The following is a 17,744-nucleotide window of genomic DNA, read 5'->3' as shown; positions in this document are numbered from 1 at the left end:
GTTTAGAAGAATGAGACATTAGAAAGTTTAAGAAGTTGGCTTTTCCTAGAGGAGATGATGATGAGGAGAGTTTTCCCTCAATGAGGCATAATCTGTGGAATTGTCTTCTGGAATAGTGGAGACAGAATAACTGAACATCGTTAATGTGGTGATTTTAACAAGTTCAGCCAGATGGATATCACAGAATATGAGTTTCCTGATTGGGGCTATTAATTTTGTCCAATCAGGGAGCCCTTGCTGACAGTTATAAATAGGAGTGTCAGAGGTTCTGCTCACTCTGAGGCCTGGCTCTGAGGAAGCTGGAGCAGTGTTGAGGACTCTCCAATTGTAAATAAAGGGTGACTTGGTGATGCGATACTGGCCTCTGTGGAGTTATATCAGTTTAGGCACAGGTGGATGATGGATTTTAGACTGAAAAAATAATCAAAGTTTATCAGGACCAGGGAGGAGAATAAAGTTGAAGTCACATAATCTTAAAAAATGGTGGCGAAGTTTTGAGAGATTGAATGACCTACTGCTGCTCCTAGTTCATGTTATTTCTATAGATGCCTAGGAACACCACCACCTGCATGTTCTCCTCCAAGAGATGATTGCAAATTGAAACTGTATCACAATTTCTTTATTGCCATTCAATCAAAATGACAGTGAGGAGGGCATTTGTCATTTGCAAAGGGACTTAGATATGATGCAGAGCTGGGCTGAGGAGTGGCAGATGGAGTTCAACCCTGCCAAGTGTGAGGTTGTCCATTTTGGAAGAACAAATAAGAATGCGGAATACAGGGTTAATGGTAGGGTTCTTAGTCAGGTGGAGGAACAGAGGGATCTTGGGGTCTATGTACATAGATCTTTGAAAGTTGCCACTCAGGTGGATAGAGTTTGTAAGAAGGCCTATGGAGTATTATCGTTCATTAGCAGAGGGATTGAATTCAAGAGTCGTGAAGTGATGTTGCAGCTGTACAGGACTTTGGTTAGGCCACAGTTGGAGTACTGTGTGCAGTTCTGGTCGCCTCACTTTAGGAAAGATGTGGAAGCTTTGGAGAGGGTGCAGAGAAGATTTACCAGGATGTTGCCTGGAATGGAGAATAGGTCGTACGAGGATAGGTTGAGAGTTCTCGGCCTTTTCTCGTTGGAACGGTGAAGGATGAGGGGTGACTTGATAGAGGTTTATAAGATGATCAGAGGAATAGATAGAGTAGACAGTCAGAAACTTTTTCCCCGGGTACAACAGAGTGTTACAAGGGGACATAAATTTAAGGTGAAGGGTGGAAGGTATAGGGGAGATGTCAGGGGTGGGTTCTTTACCCAGAGAGTGGTGGGGGCTGGAATGCGCTGCCCGTGGGAGTGGTAGAGTCAGAATCATTGGCGACCTTTAAGCGGCATTTGGATAGGTACATGGATGGGTGTTTAATCTAGGTTAGAAGTTCGGCACAACATCGTGGGCCGAAGGGCCTGTTCTGTGCTGTATTGTTCTATGTTCTATGTTCTATGTTCTATGATCTAAAAAAGCACCTCTTTTAGCACTGTGTTTTACTATGCAACAACTGCAGTACCTCAAAGCAATACCTCACTATTATCTTCTCAGCAACATTTTGGGGTGAATTTCAAATGCAGCCATTGTCACCAACACTTACTTCCTATGAGCAATTTTAAAAATGTGCTCAGAGAACAGTAATAAGAGTGCCTCTTAACAAGCTCAACATTACCTTCAGGTTGGATTTAAATGATGCTGAAGGCAATTTATACATGGAGGTGAGGTACTGTACCAAACACTATCAATTATAATGATATTTCATTGATGGATAATATTGCTTTCAAAAAAAAACCAAAACTAAGGGGTGTATTGCTCAAATTTTAAATTAAGCATTAACTCTTAATATACTGAAATGATGAATCTAGGTTGCCAAATTGGACTTCAGATGTAAGATTGATGGATTTGACCTTTCAATTTTGCTGCCATCATTCGGCTACTCTTTTATTTTTCAAAGTACAAATATATTTTCCTGCTTAGTTAAATGAAAAGGCGTTTGGCTGAAAGGTAAGGCTAAAAGTTCAGTTGGAAGTTTGTTTCTCCTTAAATTGGAAATCACAACAATTTAAGTCCAATAATGTCATTAAATTTATCTTTCTAATCTGCAGTAATTTGAAATTGGCTCACTAATCAGCTGCAAACATGCATCACTATATCACAACTTCATTTGATATCTTCACTACAGGCGATAAATTTATTCACTAGATCAGTGACTTCCCACTGCTACTGCTTGAAATCAGTTATAGAAGTAGACTGTTTTGGTACAGTACCCAGTGGTTAAGTACAGTACAACTCTTGACAAGTTTGGTTCACCACTAGACTTCTTAAAGTGACACTGAGCAGTTTCCATTTAACAGGCTATAATAAGTAGTCAAGCCAAACACTTCAGCCAAACTCCCAACTGAACCATTGGGCAATGACAGCAACAAAAATGACGACAATTTGCATGAACACAGTTGCTTAATTTTTAAGATAAAGGTATTAACTATTATGTACACTGATCCAAAGAAGAGATTAGGAGAGTTAATTGTAAGCTGCTTTACAATTTATCTCATTACCATCTGTTCAAAATCCACCTGGAATTAAAATGGACCAAAGCACTAATGATTAAGTATGTTGAGTGCATATTGATGGCTGAGAATGAATGAAGGAGTATTGCTATGTTTTTAGTATAAAACTAATAAACACCATAGATTTCATACCATCTGTTATCAATTCAGTCATGACAAAAATAAAAAGCATTGAGGAGCAGCTCGATAAAATAAACTGAAAAATTAATGACCAAATAAATAGTCTGAACAAAGTCAGGCATAACATCTATGAAGAGAAGTGACAAGTTAATATTGCAGTCACAGCCCTTCATCAGAACTATATTTGACTAGGTGTTTGCTGTCAGCATTTGCTTGTTTTTCTTCTAAGATTTGCTTCCATTTAGTTTTTGTTTGAAAACACATTTCACATTACCCAATGCCACCCTGTTTTGCTGTGTATGTTGAATAGATCAGACACAATAAAAGGAATATAAGGATCGCTTACTGGCTGTTGAAAATCTTGACGTCTCTTGGTAGCAGGGGTGCTGGCAGGAGATGAACTGGAACTAAGTGCATCCTCAATGTCCATGTTCAGCTGGTCAAGTTTCCTCATCAACAAAGACATTGAGTCTGACCAATGAAAGACATCTTCAGATCTCAGTTCCTGCAAGAATCATCAATTGAAAATTCATTACAATCGGTGTTGTAACAGCTGTATTAAGAGACTATTAAGTTAAAGTACATCAAATCACAAAATACTCTTCAATGCCAAGTGCACAGTCATGATACTAAGGTGTCAGTCACATTCAATGGCAGCCTGTCTAAAAGAAATTAGATTAGAGCCCAACTCTGGAGGGAACTGTAACCATCATCAAACAGACGAACAGCAACAAAGCTACTTGAGTAAACCAAATTTTACTTGAAGCTTAAAAGATGCTGACTGGACCCGAAGGACCAAGCTCCATGTGCTTTTGATGATCTGCTGGGAACAGGGCAGGATCTCACTAGATTTTCATGATGGTGTTATCATCAGCTTGTACAAAAACTAATATCATGGGATCACTGTCCTTTCCACTGCAGAGAAGATCTTGGCTAGAAGATGTCAGAACAGGTTACTGTCTACCATTGCAGAAAAAGTCACCCAGTACAGTTTCAAAGTACATGCTAGTGCCTACCAATATGGAAGACAACTTCCCAATAAGTTAGTAATTTCAAAGAAGAGGCACCACAGGCATGGTATTTGTTAGCAGACAAATGCAGGAAAAGTGTTGGCAGCCAAAGAAAAGTTGTGTACCACGTTTGTAAGAATTTGAGCACAGATGGACTTTGGAAATTCCTTGAAAAACTCAGATGCCCATCTGGGTTCATAGCGACGATAAAGCAGCTTTATGAATATCAGTATGAATAAGTTACACGCACCAGTGACCTCTTGAGTCATTTTGGAATCTCCAACAGCATGAAGCAGGGATATGTGCAGGCCTTGATTTTATTCATCTCCTTGTTCAAAATAATGCTGCAGCAGGAAAGGAAGACTTTAAGGAGGGAGTTTACAAATGTTTCTGAACTGATAAAATCTCTTCAAACTCAGGCATCTTCAGGATCGCACAAAGACATAGGTAAAATTCATCCATAATTTTTGTTTTGCTGATGACTGTGTTCTTCTGGCTCACAGGAATCAGGAGTATCTTCTCATTTGATCCCACCATAGCCAAGGAAATTAACAGTAGACTTTTTAAATCAAAACCTTTGTTGTAGAGGAGGTTTAGTGAGGTCATGTCACTTACCACAGGGCATCAGACAAACTCTCAGACAGCATTAGAACCATATAGCTGTGGAGGTCAATGCCATGTATCTTTCCCTGATATCCTGGATGCAACGTTGTAATAATTTCCATGACCTCAAACAAATGGTCAACGTCAGTGAATGCATCTGTAAATGCCTTATCCCAACAATTGCACCATTGACCTCACACACTGAGAATTCATAACAACAACAAAGCAGTTGACAGACCCTACAAATGAGTGGACCAACCACAGTGTTGCAGCACAGATCAAACACAAAGTATGCAAAATTGCAGTCTTCAACACATTTTGTATGGCACTGAGTCATGTGTTCTGAACAATATAAATCTTCTAGAACATTTTTACCAGTGCTGTCTCTGCAGCAGCCTCAAGATCCACAGGCAAGACCATATCAAAACACTGAAGCCCTGGCCATGGCCAACATCATCAGCATCAAGACCATTGTCCTGTTAAACCAATTGTATTGACTGGGTTACAACAATCACTTGCTGAAGATGTATTGTAAGGAGAGCTGAACAGTGGTAAATGGAGTAGAGGGACTCCATCCAATTGTTTCAAGGACTGCCTGAAGATGTCCCCTCTGTGTGTCATGTTGATCATTGCCAATGGAAAGCATTGACTATGGATCATGATGCCTGGAGATGTTACATCAGGAGTGCTACAGACTTGAAACTTTATGAAAAATATTATAAAAGAGAAAAGGAGAAGAAGGATGGGTCAAAATCTCCCCAGCAGCAGCCATACCTTCACTTGCACTTGTCAGAGAATCTGCCAGTGATAGAAAGACCCCACTAGTCACCAATAGGCCTGGAACTAATGAATACAGCAGGTTGAAAATCTTATAACCACAAAGATTTTATTGAGAGAGTTGTAATGTGGCTGATTCTAAACAGCCACTTGTTCCAGGTCAGTTACGGGAGGGAAATACATATTGGCCCGGCCTGAATAATCACATCTCATAAATTAATAAGTAAAATGTTAACTTGAGTAATTCCTGTGTAGGTAAGGGAAATCAAACAATATCACTGCGATTAATTACTCTCCAGCAGCCCATTTTCAAAGTGCTCATGTGTCAATGTCAAGTCAGGACAAGCTAGAGATTAGCCCCATACAGATGACTATTCCATTTAAACACACATTTTTTGCTCACAACAAAGTGTAATCACTGATGGAAAGTAATAGAAGCATCCAGGAGCTTTGGGCATTCAGCCTGGCTTGGATTCAATGCATTCAGGAGAGGAGGGTAATGGAAAAAGAGGAAGGCAAAGAAAGGCTTTTCTAATGACAATAGTGAGGTAACAATACCATTTCTGATGTAACCGACTTGAAAACTTTATACGTCCTTATCATTTAAATGAGTATAGTATTCAATCAGTGTTGAGCGCCTTTGAAGTGAGTATACCCCAAGCAGACACAAAACCATCAGATGCGACCACAAGTTCAAGTTAATCAACATGACATAAATTTAATCTTCAGCTTTTGGATGAGGTAGGTGCCAGATGTCATTGTACAAGATTTTTCTCTGTTGTGGTGGAGACCTTTGTCGTAGACGAGGTTTAGTGAAATCATGTCACCGACCACAGGGCATCAAAAGCCTTTCATACAAACTCTCAGACAGCATTAGAACCATACAGTTGTGGAGGTCAATGCCATGTATCTTTCCCTGAGAACCTGGATGCAACATTGTAATAATTTCCATGACTTTAAACAAATGGTCAAAGTCAGTGAAAGTCTGTAAATGCCTTATCCCAACAATTGCACCATTGACCTTACACACTGCAAACTCATAACAATATGATTATTCACCTACCAAAATTTCTTTATCAATCACAATGCCTATCTAACAATTCACATCCACATCTCACAGCTTGCACATTTATTTTTCTTTATTCGGTCATGGGATGGATGTGTTGCTGGTAAGGACAGCATATGTTGCCTATCCCGAATTGGCATTGAGAAAATGGTGGTGAACTGCCATGTGAAGTGCTCTAATCCATGCAGAAAGGCATGTACAACACTGCTATTGAACAAGTTAGAGGACTTTGACTCAGTGATGCTGAAGAAATGGTGACATATTTCCAAGTCACAATGGTGAGTGGTTTGGAGTGGAACTTGTACATGATGTTACTCCCATGTATTTGTTGTCTTTACCCTTCTGGATGGTAGATAATAAAGAAGCCAAAAGGGGTCAATTTTAGCTCAGGATTAAATTCAAATTACCCTCCAGCGTGAATCTTGCCCCACCATCTGGATCCATCGGCAAAAATTAGATGTCAGAAATAAGGGTGGGGCTTTTGCGTACAGTACCCTTGTATTTTTTTAAGATTCATAGAGATTTTCTACTGTCGAAAATCCAGCCCCTTGTAACATTCAAAACGGGAAAAATAACATCATAACAAACAACAAAGAAATTATTTATAAAATTTTTTCTCATAAAAAGACACATTTTTAGAAATTTGAGGTTCAAGTTGCCCCCTTTGATGGAAGATTGTTGGTCTAGGGTGGATTATACTACGGAGGATCTGAGAACATCACTGCTCCAAGTTGACAGTAATTGCTAAAATTACCATTTCCATGTGTCACATGATTCTACAGCACAGTCAGAAGAGGATTTCCACAATCCTCCTTCCTGCTGATAGCTGCACAGATGAAACCCAGCTGCTACAGGAGGACTGGTTGCTAACTTCGCTGAGACTAGAAGGCCATTTTGAACTCCCCTGAAGGTCAGATTAGTTCTGGAGCTAATGCCAGTGTCAGGCTAATTACTTTTGTGGTAAACATATTTTTCCACTGATTCAAAACAACAAAGCAATAAGCCTGAACAACTGTTGTTGTTATCACAGTACTCAATTAAATGTTTTACAAAAGCAATCTCCAAAAAATTATAAATATTAAACACAATATGAAATCAAACAGAATTTCCAAGGTGCCACTGAACTCTATGGAATAATATTGTTGATTAATTTCCATCCTATTGCTCACATTTATTTATTTTCCTCTCTTAAATTTCTCCAGGATACACATTGGTCAGTTGTTCACATCCAATTAAAAATGTTTGGAGGGCTTTGAAAGGTGAAGAGAATATAAGAGATGCAGCCTGCCGCTGGAGTCAGAGAGAGAGAGAGAGAGAGTGCCTCCTAGAACTTTCAACATAACACTGCTTATAGCTGCTGACTGCTGGGGTCAAGGGGAGATGTGCAAAGAGATCATGGATCACTGAAATTACTGGTATGCTGTACCTCCAGACATCATACATGTTCCCAATATTGTAGGAGGGGCATAGGCTGATTGGAAACCTCCAGTTGGCCTCTGATCAATGGTCTTAACAGGCCTTTTAACTGACTTAACAAACTACACACCGGCTAAATTTAGGTATTTTTCTCATCTCCAGAAGAATTGATCTCGTCTACAGAAAAATGGCCAAGAATTGTGATGGAGAACAGGCACATTACTGCAATCAGGCGATTCTGCTCCTCCACATCAAAGCCAAAATTCTGCATTTTATCAATTTCATTCCACTTCAACCCAAACTTGCTCATTTAGTAAAAAGTTTATCAGACTTGGAATTTCAGAAGCTGATGGTTGCTGATTTTAACTGGCTTAGCATGTAACATCATCCAGAAAGATTACAGTTTCACCTTGGCAGTTTGAACAAAAGCCAGTGTTTTTATTGTGACAATAGAAGCCCAAACAATTATATTTTCTCACAGACTTTGTGGTGCCAGGATGGGCAGGAACTTTGACTTTTTCCAAGTTCCATAAGGAAAATTAAGATTCTCCCTAACTTGGACATGACCCCACCTGATCGCAAAGTCCCTGTGGATTTGTCCAGGAAGTTAACTAGCACTGACTAACAACTAGCAGAACTGCTTCAGCCAGGTGTCAACTTGTAGATTTTGAATAGCCCCCGATTTTCTAAATTGCTTTGGTGTCAAACTGTAAAAAGTTAACCTGGAATTAAAATGGAAATAAATGTTTCTATACTTTCTCTTCCTCCATTTCCCTTGGTAAACATGTCTACATCTGAGCAGAAATTTGAAGATCACAGACAGAAATCTTTATCACACTATCATGCAGTGCATGCAGACAAATAATATGTTATGCAAATACACTTAGAGTCATCGAGTCATACAGATGTACAGTCCAACTGTTCATGCCAACCAGATATCCTAAATTAATCTCATCCCATTTGCCAGCATTTGGCCCATATCCCTCCAAAACTTCCCAATTCATGATCCATCCAGATGCCTTTTAAATGTCGTAATTGTACCAGCCTCCATCACTTTCTCTGGCAGCTCATTCCATACACACACCTATTGCGTGAAAACGTTGCCACTTAGATCCCTATTAAATCTTTCCCATCTCACCTTAGCCCTATGCCCTCTAGTTTTGGACTTTCCTATTCTGGAGAAAATACCTTGTCTATTTACCCTATCCATGCTCCTCATGATTTTATAACATCTATAAGGGAAAATAGCCCATGTCAAATTAGCCTCTCCCGATAGCTTAAACTCTCCAACCCTAGCAACATCTTTGCAAATCATTTCTGAACCCTTTCAAGACTCACATCTTTCTTATAGCAGGAAGACCAGAATTGAGCACAGTATTCCAAAAGTGGCCTAACCAATGTCCTATACAGCCACAACATGACCTCCCAACTCCTTTACTCAATGCACTGACCAATAAAGGCAAGGAAGGCTTTCTTCACTATCCTATCTACCTGTGACTCCGCTTTCAAGGAACTATGAACCTGCACCCCAAGGTCTCTTTGTTCAGCAACACTCTCCAGGCGTGTGTAAGTCCTGCCTGATTTGCCTTTCCAATATGCAGCACCTCACATTTATCTAAATTAAACTCCATCTGCCACTCCTTGTCCCATGTGTCCATCTGATCAAGATCCCATTGTACTCTGAGGTAACCTTCTGGGCTGTTCACTGCATCACTAACTTTGGTGTCATCTGCAAACCAACTAACCATATCTCCTATATTCACATCCAAATCACTTCTGCCATGAGTCTTGAAATGTTAGTGCATTGATACCAGAATTCATACATTCAGTTCTGAGGAAGGATCACTGGTCCCAAAACGTTAACACTGATTTCTCTTCACAGATGCTGCCGGACCTCCTGAGCTTTTCCAACAATTTCTGTTTTTGTTTCTGATTTATAGCATATACAGTTCTTGCAGTTTTAGTTTGTAATTAACTCACAGCTACACCTCTGCCAGACATGCCCACCTTGAAGAAGTTCTGCTCCTCTCTCCAACCAGATTTCCATCCCAATCTCTTTTATAGAACATAGAACATAGAACATAGAACATAGAACATAGAAGAATACAGCGCAGTACAGGCCCTTCAGCCCTCGATGTTGCGCCGATCAAAGCCCACCTAACCTACACTAACCCACTATCCTCCATATACCTATCCAATGCCCGCTTAAATACCCATAAAGAGGGAGAGTCCACTACTGCTACTGGCAGGGCATTCCATGAACTTACGACTCGCTGAGTGAAGAACCTACCCCTAACATCAGTCCTATATCTACCCCCCCTTAATTTAAAGCTATGCCCCCTTGTAATAGCTGACTCCATACGTGGAAAAAGGTTCTCACTGTCAACCCTATCTAACCCCCTAATCATCTTGTACACCTCTATCAAATCACCCCTAAACCTTCTTTTCTCCAATGAAAACAACCCCAAGTGCCTCAGCCTTTCCTCATAGGATTTTCCTACCATACCAGGCAACATCCTGGTAAACTTCCTCTGCACCCGTTCCAGTGCCTCCACATCCTTCCTATAGTATGGCGACCAAAACTGCACACAATATTCCAGATGCGGCCGCACCAGAGTCTTATACAACTGCAGCATGACCTCAGGACTCCGGAACTCAATTCCTCTACCAATAAAAGCCAGTACGCCATATGCCTTCTTCACTGCACTATTTACCTGGGTGGCAACTTTCAGAGATCTGTGTACATGGACACCAAGATCCCTCTGCTCTTCCACACTACCAAGTAGTCTACCATTAGAACAGTAATCCATCTTTTTATTACTCTTACCAAAGTGAATCACTTCACACTTAGCTACATTGAACTCCATTTGCCACCTTTCTGCCCAGCTCTGCAGCTTCTCTATATCCCGCTGTAACCTGCCATATCCTTCCTCACTGTCTACAACTCCTCCGACTTTCGTATCATCCGCAAACTTGCTCACCCAACCTTCTAACCCTTCCTCCAGGTCATTTATAAAAATGACAAACAGCAATGGTCATCTTTTTCATCGACATTAATTTCACTGTCACACCTTTGTGTTTGACCAAGTATTTGAGAAAACCCATTTCCAACAGCCACATCACATTCCTCAGCGATTGCTTCAGTTCTGGGGAAATGCCACCAGACCCAAAACGTTAACTCTGATTTCTGTGCACAGATGCTGTTAGACCTGCTGAACGTTTCCAGCAACTTCTGTTTTTGTTTCGTTCTTTCAGAAGATTTTTTTAAAGGTTAATCAGAAAATATTCATAGATCGGAAGATCCATGAATTTCTGATTATTTTTAGATGTCATTGATACTGATTTAAACAATTACCATTCCTTTAATGGTTGGCAGAAGTTTATAATAAATAGAAACCTGGCAAGTTTTGACACTTCCTTGCCAGTGTCTAAGTAAAACTGTCAATCTTATGTTGAGATAAGCAGCTTCAGACGTCAGTACATTTTCGGGTTGGGTGGAAGGAGACGTTAAGGCACCTTGAGTCAAGAGACTTTGGTCAGTGGACAAGTACCCTGGCATTCCAGTGTATTTGGAAAACCTCCAAGTCTTTGAATAATTCATTCATTCATGGGGTTTGGTTAAGCTCAGTTGGCTGGTTCAATTCCTGCACTAGCTGAAGTTACCATGAATACTCACCTTCTCAACCCCTCCCCTGCTCTCAAGTTAAATCATCACTAGTTGTCTCTCTTTAATGAGAGAGCAATCCTATGGTCTGGTAAGACTATGGTGACGTGACTTGGCATTCATTCATTCATGAGATGTAGGCAATGCTGGCAACACAGCACTTGTCCATCCCTGACTGCTCTTGAGGAGGTGATGCTGCTTAATAACACTGTTGGTGATATCTTCCATCATTTTGCTGATGATGAAGAGTAGAGTGACCTGAATTTTCCCTGCTAGATTTATCCTATTTCTTTTGTGGACAGAACAGACCTGGGATATATTCCTCATTATGGGTAGATGTGTGATTCTTCTATCCAAGTGGAAAGATGAAAAGGCAATATGCCTGGAGAATCTGTGTGGAAAAGTAGGCTTTGGTGAATTGAGATGGGAAGTCATGTGATGCAGGATACTTTCAATAATACAATCAACCAGAGTTGCTAATTCTACATAACACAATAGTGTAGCCTCAATTTCCCAGAGCTGCACCCTAATTTGAATCTTGTTTGTCACTATGCGAATATCCACAATGGAGGTTATCATAACGAATTGCAAAACTGCTAGGTTTCTGTTGATTACCTTGATTACTAAATTAATGAACCTCTGGGTAACAATCCAAGTCATCAGCAATTAACATTTGGAAGTTGAATGCAAGATTCAAAGATGGGTGTGGGAGCAATGGGTTTTGATTCTTTTGACACTGACAACAGCATCGAGTGGAACCATTGGGTCTGTCTTTATCTGAACTACTCTGGGATCAGTATCTTGGCAAATCATATAACTAGAGATGTCGTGAAGGTGTTACATTAACTGTTGGGAGGTCAGGGTGGAGGTGGGGAAACTTAATTAAATTCTGATAATTGTCATAAAATGCTTTATGTTCACTTTTGGCAAATAATCCATTCATCAGAGGCACAGATAAAACATATTTAAAAATAAGTCTTTTGCAAATCAGGCAAATGGTACAGAAAGCAGATGAGACCTCCACAAATGATAGCAGAGATGGGCACATTTTCTAGCAGCTAAAGGATTCATATCTGTAAGGTACTGGAAATTAGTTGTTCTAATAGTCATGCTAACAGTCTGTTTGCATGGTTTAGTTTCTTATGTTCAATTCTGCAGCAACATTGTATATTATTCTACAATCTCTAAGCAAGTAAGTGGCATGCAGTTTTTTTTAGATTAGCAGTGGCTACTAACCATCCACAAAATATGAAAGGTGTATTTTACTTCTGCATACAATGAGCTCAGTAAAATATCAACATAAACCTTATTTTCCTTATTCCTTGTCACCTTATGTTTTTATGTCACATTTATTATCAAACAGTGGAAGTAGCAGTATACAGTAACTAACTCACTCAGATTGAGGTACATCAGCTCCATTCGGACTCACCAAGTCGTACAATATCATCTCTACTCTGACAGTTCAGAATAGTGAAATGCTAGTTTAGCCTAAATGCTGGGTAGCAACTCAATGCCAGCCTAGCTGACAGATGGGGCACAAATCAGTGCCAGTGTCAGATTGACAGATGGGATATAGGTGTTAACGTTTGTGCAAATTCATCAAGCTGCTCTGAAACATCCCTAAGGCCATTTCACACCTCCTTTGGATCCGGATCCAACCTATGCTGGCTCATATTCAACTCTCCATACATCTCACGTGGCTATTTTCCAATGGACAAACTTCAGTATGGTGTCCACAAATATTCAGCACCTCAAACAGCTCTTAGGGACCCTTGGCCTCCAAAGTTATTTCTGAATCCCAGCACTGGTTAATCTCTCAATTTCCGAGGCAAAAGTGGGTACTGCAAATACTGGAGAGCAGAGTCTAGATTAGAGTGGTGCTGGAAAAGCACAGCAGGTTAGGCAGCATCCAAGGAGCAGGAAAATCGACATTTCGGGCAAAAGCCCTTCATCAGGAATGATTTCTGATGAAGGGCTTTTGCCAGAAATGTTGATTTTCCTGCTCCTCGGATGCTACCAGACCTGCTGTGCTTTTCTAGCACCTCTCTAATCTAGACTTTCAATTTTCAAGCTGACTTATTTGCAAATACATGCCAATCTCAATGTACGTTTACATTTGGACAGCTTCACATTATAATCAGAGGGTAGAGAGGAGACAGCCAGGTTCTATCCATCCTAACATGAGCTATGCCCCGTGTTCATTTATGTGTTTTTTAGAAACAGGTCCTGACTCAGGTCGATTACTTTTACCTTTCTTAACCTTCTTGTGTCACCTCCTGATCCTTCTCTCAACTCTACTTCTGTTTCTGTTGCTTAGTTAGCACACTGATTGTCCTCGACTTGAATTTACCTTGCATTAGCTTACAACTCCCTTTATGTCACTTTTGATATTCTGCCACTGTCCCCATTCAGGTACTCACCATTGCTGTCTTATGTTCATGAATATCATCATCTCAAGGACAATCCCGTGTAGGTGCTACAGGCTCATCTTGAAGATTCCTTCCTATCCAGCTTGTACCATATATTGTTGTCCCTTTTGATTGATTGAGCATATTTTCAGTCACTGCACCTGCATTTCCCTCCATAATATCTACGCAACTGGAAACAAGTTCCTTGCTATTTATTGTCTTATTGTGGACAATTACATTGACATCCTGGTTTTGATGGAAATTTGGCTGATACCTTGTGGTGTTACCTTGACCCTTACAAACCATCCCTGACTGATTAAACGTTGACATATATGCTTGCTCCAACAGATTAAGGAGGATAGGTGGCCTTTAATAAATTCGATCTCACACCATATTCTTGGTGCAGCCTTTCTTACATTTCGTTTCACTCCTTTAGCTTCTCTCTTAATATTTTTATTCTTTAACACACTTCTAAACTTTATCTCAAGTTTCGCATAATTAGCAATGACAACTTGCACACATATATAAACTGACATTTTGAATTATTGCATTTATATAGCAACTTTAACCTGGTGAAATATCACAAGATGTTTCACAGGAGCACCATTAAACAAGACCATCAAGGAATAATTGGCGAAATTACAGCACTCAACTTCAAATGAACCTGTGGGGCGGCATGGTGGCTCAGTGGTTAGCACTGCTGCCTCACAGCACCAGGTTCAATTCCAACCTCAGGCAGAGGTTGTCTGTGTGGAGTTTGCACATTTTCCTCGTGTCTGCGTGGGTTTCCCTTGGGTGCTCTGGTTTCCTCCCACAGTCCAAAGATGTGCAGGTTAAGTGAACTGGCCATGCTAAATTGCCCATAGTGTTTAGGTGCATTAGTCAGAGGGAAAAGGGGTTTGGATGGGTTGCTCTTCAGAGGTTCGGTGTAGACTTGTTGGGCCGAATGACCTGTTTCCATACTGGAGGGAATCTAATAATGATCTCGTGATTTTTAGGACATTGGTTTCTCTCTTTCTGATGGTAAATTGAATCTGGTGCCAAATCAAAAGAATCTCCAGGCATCCAGCAAGCAACTAATCAAATTAAAATTAAATGCAAGGAGTGGAAGGATATTGAGCAGGGCCAGGCAGAAGGGATTAGTTTAGTTTAGGTGTCATATTTGGCACAACATTGTGAGCCAAAGGCCCCATTAGTGTGTTGTACTGTTCAATGTTCAACGTTCTAAAGTGTGCACATAGACAATAAAACAGGAAGTTTAAAGCATGGAGGGAATGAGCTGTCACATGAAGTGGAGGTGGCCAGTACAATTACAACATTTACAAAGCATCTGGATGGGTATATGAAGAGGAAGAGTTTCAAGGGATGTGGGCTAAATGCTGAGAAAAGGAACTAGGTCAGATTGGGATGTCTAGCCAGCACGGATGAGTTGGTCTAAAGGGTCTGTTCCATGTTGTATGGCTCTATAATAATTGTCTTCACTTGAAATGAACAGTGTAGATAACAAAATAAGTTAGGATTGTTAAGGTGAGTTAACTATTTTCATGACTCCTTCACTTCAAGTGATCTCTCTATTCCAATCATCTCAGTTGGCTATCTCTGACCACTTGTATCCTTTTGCACTCACATTCTCCTTTCATCTTAAAATCCACTTCCGTCTGAACCTATATCAAAACAAAATTCTCCTCCAAGTCACATTGAACTGAATTTCAAATTCCCAACTGTCTAGACTTTGGTATTCTATTTGTCATGATAGTTCTGAAAAAATCCAGCTGGACAAACACTCCCTAACTGTTGTCTTTTTTTGCCCTGTATCCCAGTAAAACTCTCACTTTCACCTAACTTTAACATCAGGGACATGCCAGAAAAAATAATAACTTGTTCAAAAGCTAGGGGTGCAAGCTATTCTCTACATAGGTCATATTGTCTGATTTCTCTAACTCTTTAAAATTCAAGCTTTTTAAAAAATTTCCATTGCCTTTTCTTTTCCTTCAACCTCACTTCCCACTTCAAGCTTCCTTATTTCCAGTTCTTTTCCTTTCTACTCCCTTTTAATTCTTTTTCTTTTAGTTCTCTTCTGGTTCCATTGTTTTCCTTTCTTTTCTTACAAATCTTAATTCATTTCTAGCTAAACATTAGTTAATTCCAGCTGTGATAGGTCAATTTTGGGTTTCACTCCTTTTATTGCTAAATGCTGGATAATCAGATGAAGCATCACGTCCTTACGAATTCCTGCTTTTATTTTTATCTTCAATATAAATTCTGACATTCTCAGTGTGGCCTTAGTCAAAGACTTTGAATGCTCCACTGTAGATCTTCTACTCCCAGAAAAATCTTAGCAGCAACCAAAGCCATTTTCAAATTTAGTCTGTGCAATAAATGTCACGGCAGCACTGCTCTTTTGCATCCAGTACCTCCCTGTACTAATTTCCGAATAACAGTCCCAACATTGTTATGATCCCAGCTAATGATAATACTGGAGAAGACAAATCTCAGAATGAAACCTGGTTTGATAGACCATAAGCTTTATTTTGCAGATAGGCTATTGTGGTGGTTAGGTGTATTACACAAAAGTTACATATACACACACACACACACACACATATATATATCGCAATTTAGAAAGATCTTAATATAAACAGTGAAAGTTTAAATAAAATTTCATTTTTTTCTCAGCTATGTAGAGAATAGAATCCCTACAGTATGGAAGCAGGGACCCATCGAGTCCACACTGACCCTCCAAAACGCAACCCACCCAGATTCTGTATTTCCTATGGCTAACCCACCTAGCCTGCACATCCCTGTGCACTATGGCCAATCCACCTGATCTGCATATCATTGGACTGTGAGAGGAAACCAGAACACCCACTGGAAACCCACACAGTGTGAAAACTCCATTTAGCCAGTCACTTGAGGGTGAAATCAAACCCGGGTCCCTGGTGCTATGAGGCAGCAGTGCTAACGTCTGAGCCACCATGCCACCAACCCCACATCATCCCAAACTTTACAGTCATTCAATCCTATTGAAGTATCCCTCATTTCTTATCTTTACTCTTTAATTTCTTACCAACTGATGAGGTTGTAAGCATTTCCTTTTAGTGACACTCTATACCAGATGTGATTCTTTTTGTTACAGTTTCTCCTGAGAAATGCAGACACCAACAATTTCATTAATGGAACTTCAAGAAAATCTCTGCTTCAAATTACTAAAAAGCTGTTCAGGTTGTTACTCCAGCTCTGAAAACCTCGATTGCTGCAAACCAAACTGTCCTCTTGCAGGGTGAAACTGAAGTCAACCTACTATTGGCCCCTGACCTTTTGTTTCTGCGTGGATCATAAAATTCAGCATTGTAAACGTTCAGCAATAAATTTCCCAGGTCGATAATTGAGTCATTTAGTTTAACTCACATGCTCTCTTGGAAGAGAATCCTGAGTTCACTGTCCAAGATTTCTGATCTTTGTAAAATGAACTCAAGCAACGTTCACAGAACTGAAAACTAGCATTTATTTTCCCTCCACCTTTGAAAACAAATTTCCAAATGATAATAATATTTTTGAAACCTTTATCACATCGACCACCGGACTTATCACATGATAAACTTGCCTAGCAATTCAAGTGGCTCACAGTCAGCAGGAGTGTTATTTAATAGGCTCTTCATCTCCAAATATATTGGTTGTCGTTTATCCTGACCCAATAGTCAATATCTGCACATTATTTTGGCTATTTCTCCATTCCATTAATTTGAAAATTCTGGGAACAACTTTGTGTTGGTATTGGACTATCTGGCTGCATTGCAAACATTGTTTTAACTCGTAAGTGACTAGTTAGGTCATCTTTGGGGCTGGAGGAGAAGGAGCAGTATCATAGAACATAGCAGCCAGTAGGAATCGTACAAGAGAATGAAAGAGGATCCTGCACAGAACTGGCTTTCAGAACCACTTTTCACCTTTTAACCTGACCAAAGAGAATGACAAGAATTCGGGCACCTTCCACGCCAATAGCTCAAGCTTCAAATCCGGGCATAGGCTGTACTGCCCATGGCTGCCAAGGTCACTGTGATTCTTAGATTTTATGCCACTGA

General features: G+C 40.1%; 1 protein-coding gene across 1 annotated transcript in view; it reads right to left on the bottom strand.

Moving 5' to 3' along the window:
* The window catches only part of stard13b (StAR related lipid transfer domain containing 13b), a 514,228-nt gene that overhangs the window by 368,142 nt on the left and 128,342 nt on the right, over positions 1-17,744 (bottom strand). The window contains exon 3 of the mRNA XM_072577224.1: positions 3,065-3,223. Coding sequence (XP_072433325.1) covers positions 3,065-3,223 — 159 coding nt within the window. The remainder of the gene's footprint in view (positions 1-3,064; positions 3,224-17,744) is intronic.

Source organism: Chiloscyllium punctatum, chromosome 9 (assembly GCF_047496795.1).
Source record: "Chiloscyllium punctatum isolate Juve2018m chromosome 9, sChiPun1.3, whole genome shotgun sequence".
Classification (NCBI taxonomy): Eukaryota; Metazoa; Chordata; class Chondrichthyes; order Orectolobiformes; family Hemiscylliidae; genus Chiloscyllium; species Chiloscyllium punctatum.
This window is presented reverse-complemented; position numbering and strand designations above follow the sequence as displayed.